The sequence below is a fragment of the Amblyomma mixtum genome, chromosome 9 (assembly GCF_055824585.1).
Source record: "Amblyomma mixtum isolate Tamu chromosome 9, ASM5582458v1, whole genome shotgun sequence".
NCBI classification, from domain to species: Eukaryota; Metazoa; Arthropoda; class Arachnida; order Ixodida; family Ixodidae; genus Amblyomma; species Amblyomma mixtum.
Genome location: NC_143020.1, coordinates 65,982,745 through 65,991,438, shown reverse-complemented (window position 1 = coordinate 65,991,438; position 8,694 = coordinate 65,982,745). Strand labels below are relative to the sequence as shown.

Here is an 8,694-nt window from a genome sequence, read left to right as displayed (position 1 = left end):
TTTGGTTAGGCCACAGCGCAGAGTTTAACTGCGTTCTCGAAATTCTACAAAGTCATACGCACATTTCTTACGGCAGACGAGGCGCCTCCTATAATTAAGGAGCTTAACAGCAGTACTAACTCTTTAGCTATTCAAGATAAGTTAAAAGGCCTGCTAGTTGCACTTCTTAGCTGTATTCTGATGTACTTCACCGCTGACAACGCTGAACTAAAAAAAGCGCTCTTCTAACTCAAAAACCGTATTTTTTAAAATTTGGTAAAATCTTAGGTGAAACGATCCGTATAACATTCCGCCGTTTCCTACATTATAGTATAGATGTATGGTCGCTTATATTGACGTGTCTTCCCTTTGTAATCTGCTTTTTAAACAGTTATCGTTCAGGTAAAAATTGATTGTAATATTTTGTTCAATATGAACACCACGCATAAAAATAACATACACCCCTAATTTTCCAGTGCTGTACATCACGCTTCGGTTTCCTCACACACATGTCTTTCGCGCCCCTCATTTTCCCTTCCATTTTATGCTTAGCAGCCTGATGATGGCCCCGATTCTGTTCGTCCTAATGCCATAGGAAGCACAAGAGGCTATTTGCATGCATGCCGCCCCACCATTCGATCGCGTTCCATGTGACACTTACGTTATGACACGACGTTCCACATCCGCCGCTATGGTTGACGGTGGCGCTTATGGGAAACCAAAGTTGGGCTACACGGAGCATGATCACTGGAGAGTGGAAGACTGGACATACACAGCTGCAGCACAGTCCGTAGAGAACCGTACGCGAAAAGTGTATGGATTTCAGAAAGAGAAATCTACTGAAATAGAGCTAATAAAAATTAAGAATAAGATAATAGACAATTTTGAGCAGAAAATATATACAATAGGTGTTTTTCTTGACTTTAAAAAGGCATTAGATTCTATCAAGCACGCGATTTTGTTGTACAAGTTATATAAATATGGCATTAGATGAACGGCTCTCACACTAATAAAGAATTGCCTCTCAAATCGTCAACAGTACACGAACATTCCGAATGCAAAGTCCAGCTTAGGTCTGATACATTATGGAGTTCCGCAAGGATCAATCCTTGGGCTGCTGATATTTCTTCTTTATATAAATGATGTAATTAACGTGCCCTATACACCAGAAATAGTACTGTACGCTGACAATGCCAATGTATTCTTCTGCGGACAAGATCTGGACCCCTCCAAGTAGAAACCAATATATGGCTGCAAAACTTATCCACATGGCTCCGCACTAACGAACTGCAGTTAAACACTAAAAAAAACAAATTATATTCCGCGCACGTAACAAGGGCATTAAACAAGAAATACTAATTCAATTTCGTGATGAATCTATCGAACGTGCAATATCTCATAAATTTCTTGGAGTCATATTTCACGAACATCTTGACTGGTCACCTCACATTGAAAAAGTTCGCACAGGTATCTCTAGGTCCATTGGTATCATGCATAAATTAAAGGACATTTTGCCTATGTGGCTAAAGAAACAACTATACTACACACTGGTACATTGGCGTTTCCAAGATTGTCTTCTTGTTTGAGGCACAGCACCTAAAACAAGCATAGAAAACATATACTTATTACAAAAGAAATTTCTGCGACTAATGGATAATGCACCATACCTTAGCCACACTGCCCCATTGTTTAGGAAACACCAATTGCTTACACTGTGGAATGTTATAAACAAAAAGATAGCGTTAGCCACTTACCAACAAATGCATTCTGATCCTGCCGCCTTTTGCCATCAGTATCTTACGAAAGCACACAGCTACAACATACGCCACATAAGTTATAATAAGGAAAAAATACGTACGAACTACGGCGCCTAGAAACTTAGCTACAGAATTTCCAGTTTTTTAAACGATCACCACCCTGCTGTAAACATTATTCAAGAAAGCAAATCATTGAAAGCTTTCAAAAATTGCATCACCATGTATCTGTTGTCACTCCTGGCATAACCACTGTTTTCGTATTTTTTTCGTTTTTATACTGTTGTCTCTCATAGTTTTTCTCCAACTGTACATAAATGTTCAAGATGAAATTACCGCAGTTCTCTGTTAACCAATCCTTTCTGTATTTCCATTTCGTTTTTCTGTCTATTTTATGCGCTGAATGTCTTGTGCTCTCGAATGGGAGCAAGAAGGGCGTGGACTCTGTCAGGCATCCATTTGCCTTTTAGTCTGCGCCCTAGGCAACTGTACCATTGTGTTGTCTAAATAAACACTTTGACTTTGAGAATAGTTATAGCTGGTATTGCCCTGCATTCTACAGTGGAATGGCCTCCTAGCCACCACTGACCACCGCTTTCTTTGCTGGCTTCCTTCCTCTCCATGAATCCAAGGGCCATCTTGTTCGCAGGGCCTTGCGGCCTTGCGCCTGCAAAGTACTCGTTGAGCGTAGTGTATACATCTAGCCTTCTGCAGCAGGATGTTGCTTATCTCGCTATCATTTGAACTCACCTGAGTACAATGTGAACGACGTGGTATCTTCTATTTTCGTCATTCTTGATTTCCTTCGCACTGTTGTAGACAGTGCTGCGGAATTTCATTGTGCCCCCTCTTTGATGACGGCCTTCCCTCTGCTAATCTCGACGACTCCTTACCCCTGTTTATCCTTCAAGACGGCACCTTGTTCAGTCGGTATCTCCAACCTGGCATGCCTGACCAGCTGGTTGTGGCGCCCAGAGGCTCCGGTCGGCTGTCTTTCAAGAACTCGATGACTTGCCCACCCCTGGGCACCCTTACAAAATTTTTTAGACGTTCGATAGACAGTCTACAGACATCTGCCTACAATGTCTGTAGACTATAGACAAATCCCAGAGAACAGTGTATAGACAATACAAATGTTATAGATAGTCTATAGAGAATCTGTGGATCTATGACCATATACTTTTAATAAACTTTGTTCTATAGACCCTGTTTGCAGGGTAGCCAACCGGAATCCTTTCTGGTTAACATCCCTGCCTTTCCCTCTCTCTCTCTCTCTCTGTTCTATAGACAGTCTGTAGATTATGAATAGACAACACTAAATATCTACAAGAACGCAATAGAGTCTGTAAGAAGTCTGTAGACTGTCTTTAGACCATTTTCATTAGGGCATATTGGCGTCTCGCGCCCGTACCACCGGGTAAGCAGCAGTTAGTTTTCACCAGGACTAACCGTGCCGACCACCAATAAGTCACCACCTGGCGCCTGTGTGAACGCCGGAAAAAGCCTTCATTGTTGACTGCTGCTCTTATTCAACGTATGGCAATCCTCATGGCCAGTTTCACGGGATTGGTCTCGATTCGTAAGAAACAACACCTGTATCTTCGCGGTACTCACCTGCGGGGCAGAAAAGTGGGGCTAACGAAAAGGATTCTGCTTAAGTTAGGGAAAGCAGTCGGGCCGTAATACTTGTAAACGATTCCTCAAACGAGAGCAAAATGAATATCGCAAGGTTTGCAGCACTGTTCACTAACCGCCATACGAGTTTAAAGAATTTTAAGATGTGCAGTCGTCCGCACGTCTGCCTAGAGCGCTCGAAAGGCCAGCTTTTGGCTACACGCGCGACGCCTACCGATAACGCATAGTTTGATATATCCTGCATCTGAGCTTGCGCAGCCGCACTTATGAGACTGCCTTTATCTTGATCGCCACAGTGGACCGCAGCCGCGATCGCGTACGATTGCCAGTGAAGCAGCTGCAGGCCACAGAACCAAAGCCACGATGACACGTCTCGGCGGGCGCTCTAGCAAAAGTTTTCGCTGGCCGATAGCACCTAATGAAAAACACGCCCGATAACACTGCAGTCGCACACCTCGCCACAGCTGGATGAGAAAGGTAGGAGCGATAAGAGTGTGCATACCGGGGGCGGAAAAATCAGTCCGTGCCGACCGTACTGCGGGGACCGGACGCTGCGAGTGATGCCTCCTGCAAGTGTACAGTATACGCTAGTCGGGTTCTCTGCGGAACTCGACAGGCGGCCCCTGCATTTCGCCAAGCCTCTACCGCCTAACAGGATATGCAGTGCATGCGGACTTGTGCGCAAGACTACCGCGTTGCTACCATGTTCGCACACGTTATGCGAGTCCTGCTGCGAGCAGTGCGCTGTGGATGGTGCACGGATTTGTCCACTCGATGGCGAGCATTCTGAAGAGGAGGACGTCGACTGGAGGGATTTCGCAGCCGTCGAGTTGTTGAAGAGGAAGGTAAGCGAGGTTGGAAAGAAAACTTAAGCGTTTTGGATTATTCTTTTGAAGTTTCGGTGCAGGCCATACAAGCATCTAGATAGGGGAGCTAGCTAGGCTGCTATTCCAGAAAACCGTATACTCACCGGAACAAAGTGCACTTCTTACGGAACAAAATTTCGGTGACCCCGGTGGTTCGGCGAGGCGGTGCATCATACCGCTCTTCCAGGGACGAAATATAGTCCCAAAAACGAAAATAGATCATATGGCACCAAACATTCTTTGTCAACAGGCGAAAAAGGGATACTGTAGAATGTGATTTCATTGTCCTTTGTAATGTTCACTGTAATATGTACTACCTGAAGGACGTAACAATACTGCACAGAATGAAATAATGGCCAATGCCCTCTGGCGCATTGCACAAGCGGCAATTCACCCTCCATGGCAAAAACATATCTCCTTAGGAAGAAGCCATGTCCTGGCAGGCAGCTGTTATGTGTGCGGTTTATAGGACGTTTTTGCAGCAGAAGAAACGCGCATTCGCTCAGCAAGTTTTCAGACACTGGTGTCAAGGAACTACAGGAATGGTAGCCGATACAAGAGTATAGGAACGAAATATTATGTAAGCCGCTAAGTCATCTGCTTTCCGCAGAGGCTATACGCGCAGTCTAAAGAAAAGCGCGATATGACGAAATTCAAGCTGTCAGCAACTTCGTTTCTAAGGAATGTGTCCAGTCGGCGTGATTAGGAACGGCAAATGAGGGCTAGGCAGCTTCTGAAACAGGTTGTTTGCCTATTCCAAAAAGAAAAATTAGGAGTCACTTTGGCGACTAAAGTGGTGCAAGGCGAAAGCCTGAGTACAGCATTCTGCCACGAATGTGGTTGTGAATGATGATTCAAGTGCTACCAGCGAATGACGCGTCCATTGGCTGTCTGCGTGTGTTACTGATGTGTGGTTAACATGTTAAGCTTCGCCTGTAAGAGTGGAACGCGACAGCGTCTTGCAACGCTGCCAGGGAGTCCACAGAACGCCATCGCCAATTCGGCTGTACGCCTTGCTGGACGGTAAATTTATTTTTTGAGGAAAGGAAATGTATCTCTCTCGCATATCTGGGTGGACACCTGCACCTCGCCGTAAGGGAAAGGGGGAAGATGGGAGTGAACGAAGACGCCGTATTAGCTAGACGCGCCTTTGTTCATTCCAAACCATTCAGCTGGCATTACGGAGTGGCTAGCGTGCTCGTATCGCACTCGGGAGACCCTGGTTCGATTCCCAAACTCGACCAATTTCGTTCTCGGTTTTATTGATTTATGCGGTCTAACTAGAAAGGTTAATTAGGCTATTTCATATTTATATCATTGTATTTCTATCCACCGTGTTCTGTCATTCACCTGTCAAATGTTGGAACTGTCTAGGATGTTCGACACAACGTATATGAAACGAGCAACGTCGAACTGAGTGGGGAAGTGCGTGGTGGTGGAGCGAACGCGGCTTCGTACTTATCTGTTTTTTCAGCAGCGTCTCCTTCCGCGGACGTTGTTGTCGCTGCGGCGCGCGTCTTTCTTTCTTTTCTTTTCCTCTGTCTTCTGACCTCTTCATTCTCCTCTATCTTATTTATGGTAATTGATTAATTAAGCAATTAACTAAACTTAGTTGGAGCATCACTATACGGTCCCTTTGATTGGTTGCATGGTTACTAGCCAAAGTACAATTGGCCCCATTTGAAATTCGCGCACTGTGACGTCACGAGCATTTCGCCCAAATTGAAAAGCGTGACATTTTCTGTCGACAACTCCTGCTTACAACGATGAGGCATTAAAGGCTTCCGCCTTAAAACACGTGAAACATGCTGATGTGCGCTTAAGTAAAGGCCTTTCGATCAGACTCTAGAGAAATAAATAGGTTGTCACGACGCGTGGGTTCCCATCCGGAGCGCCATAAGAACGTAGCGGATATTCTGTGTATAACCTACTGGCGCTTATCTTGGAACCAAGCATAACGGGAAGCTCTGTCTTGGGCAGAACGGAAGGCGCGAAGTGAGTGATCGTTTTTACAAAGCACAGATCAGATCGCTGTAATCTCGACGCATCCCGGCGCACGGCGCGGGCTGTCAAGTGGTGTTTTTTTAAACTCCGAGGGCTTTCTTTTTTCCCGAATAACAACGGGCGTGCTATGTCTATTTCGTTGGAATTTCCTGGGTTGGACGATATTTTTAGTCCACAACTTTCCTATTGACGCATGAACATTTGAAGCTATATTTAAAAGTTAAGTTATTTATCCAGTCTAATTATTCAAATAGGACAAGCGAATAAATGATACTCTAACTTTAGATATATCCTAAAAATATCCACGTGATTTCAGCTCTGAAAAACGCTTAGGTTTTCTTAAATTTTGTCCCAAGTTAGCTGGGACCCCCTGCATATATACACGCACACCTGGACAGGTTCTTACCATCAAATGGACAGGTCACCAGCCTGCCACAACGCAGGCTTTATACAAGGAACCAAACAGAGAGACAGCCACACAGTGTTGAATACGGGGAATGGCCACTATAAGTGTCAGGGGACTAAAAGTGCTCCCTCTCTAGTAATGATTTTGCACGTACAACACTGGAATATTAGGTAACTTCCCTCAGGAAACTGCCTGAAAACAACGACAGCGAGCACAAATAGTCTTTGGGGCCGGTCACGGGAGCCGGCGAGTGATCGCAATCGTTTTCTGCATTTTCTTGCATTATTAATTGCAGGTTAAATGCTGGAACGAAGACAACGGCTGCGAGACCGTGGTGGCTGCTTCCCAGCTTCCCCAGCATTTCCTGCGGGAATGTCGACACCACTCTGCACGGTGCCCCACGTGTTCGGCCTCGGTTCTTTGCAGTGATGTGTGCTCACACCTGAGATCGGAGTGTGCAGCACCGTCGACGCCTCTTGCTCCAGAATCTGGCCATCAGCCCAGCGACATGGAAGATGGAACGTTTTCAACGGCTTTTAGACGAATCACAGAAGAGCAGGCGAGCGAAATAACAGCGCATCTAGGGCAGTTAATTACTGATCTTAGTGATAGATTGAACGAAATGTCACATGGGATAAACACTTTTAAAGAAGCGCTCAGAGATGAAGGGACCCAAGCCAGGAGACAAATCCAGGAGAGTATGACAAGGGGTGTGCGCGAATCCGCCAGTGCTAACGAGCAGTTGAAAGAGCACTTGATAACGCGTACTGACAACCTTTCGAGCAACCTAAACAAACTGGAAAAAATAGTTAAAGATGAGTTGGCGACTTCAAAGAAAGAGAGCTGTGACAATTGCTCGCGGATTCTAGCATCAATTCATGAAATAAAAGTTGAAGCCCTAGATAATAGCGAGAGAACTTTGGACCGCATTAAGGCAGTGCTTGGAAGGGATGAACCACGACCAGAGCATACAATCTTCTATGTCGAAGGAATCAAATCGCTCGAAGAAAAGGTTCTGAGAGACGGGTGGGTGGATTACGAGAGCGAGCAGGTGTACATGTGCGGCTACTACATGACACCTAGAGTCTCCCTGAGAAAGCATGGCGAATCAGTGCGCCTGCATGCCGGTCTGCGCCTGCATAAGGGTGACAACGACGGCGCTGTTGAGTGGCCATTCCAGCACAAGATACGGCTGGGTGTAATACACCCACAAGATAAGAGGCAGTATCTCGTTGAAATTAAGCCACCCCCTGAATTTGAACCCATACAAAAGCCTACAACATCAAGTAACAAACGGTGTGTTTTTCATAATCCCTCGTTTGATTTCGCCAGTCTCAGGATCCATGGCTTCGTGGTCGAGGACCAGCTTCAGATTAAGTGGGAAGTGCTGCCGTGAGCCGCGCTGGCGGAAGGCATGTGATGGAAGCCATTGTTTCAACGGGCATCTCTTTCAGCAGTTTGTCGTTAATACGGAGCGCATCCAGCATGGACAAATTCGAACGCCTATTCAATTTGTTTCCTGAGGTGCATGCGTTCAATTCCCTCCTTTTCTTTTATTCAGGTATGATATGAAGAAATTGCATCAATTTGCCAGAAAAACGTGTGACGCAATGTCATAAGCACAGTGTCTTTAGTTATTTTTTAAGCAGCGTTTTTTTCTTCCGGCGTTTGACTCAGTAACTAGTTTTCTGTAATTGGGCCCGCGTCAGCCACACTGCACCGAAAACAGAAGATGTCTCTCGGAAATGGTACTGAATGCTTATGAGGATAGATGGTGCGTAACGAAATAAACAGCTGGGATGGTTCAAAACGCTGCCTTTTACTTGGGAAACGAACTGGAGGAAAAAAGTGCAGAATAAAAAGTAAATTCACGTTATGTTCGTTCTTTAGTTTTTCTTCTTTAGTGTACCACGTATTTCAGCGTTTGTATAGCAGAAAGCGCAATTTAGCAGGAGGTAAACATGCCCTTGTAACCGGTTTGGTCGTGATGAAAATAAATAAAAAGCTTTGATTTGAGGGGTTGCAAGCTACATTTTTTCCCCGATTTAGT

At 45.2% G+C, this 8,694-nt stretch overlaps 1 protein-coding gene across 1 annotated transcript; it reads left to right on the top strand.

Moving 5' to 3' along the window:
* The first annotated feature begins 3,722 nt into the window (after window positions 1-3,722).
* Window positions 3,723-8,424, top strand: LOC149329421 (TNF receptor-associated factor 6-like). The gene is made up of 2 exons (XM_089562216.1): window positions 3,723-4,213; window positions 6,940-8,424. The coding sequence occupies exons 1-2, from the start codon at window positions 3,929-3,931 to the stop codon at window positions 8,038-8,040; spliced, it is 1,386 nt and encodes a 461-aa protein (XP_089418342.1). The 5' UTR covers window positions 3,723-3,928; the 3' UTR covers window positions 8,041-8,424.
* The last annotated feature ends 270 nt before the right edge of the window (window positions 8,425-8,694 follow it).

Coding starts and splice junctions, on each gene's coding strand:
- LOC149329421 (XM_089562216.1), top strand. CDS start 3,929: ATGCCTCCTGCAAGTGTACAGTATACGCTAGTCGGGTTCTCTGCGGAA. Junction 4,214..6,939: donor TCGAGTTGTTGAAGAGGAAG/GTAAGCGAGGTT, acceptor TATTAATTGCAG/GTTAAATGCTGGAACGAAGA.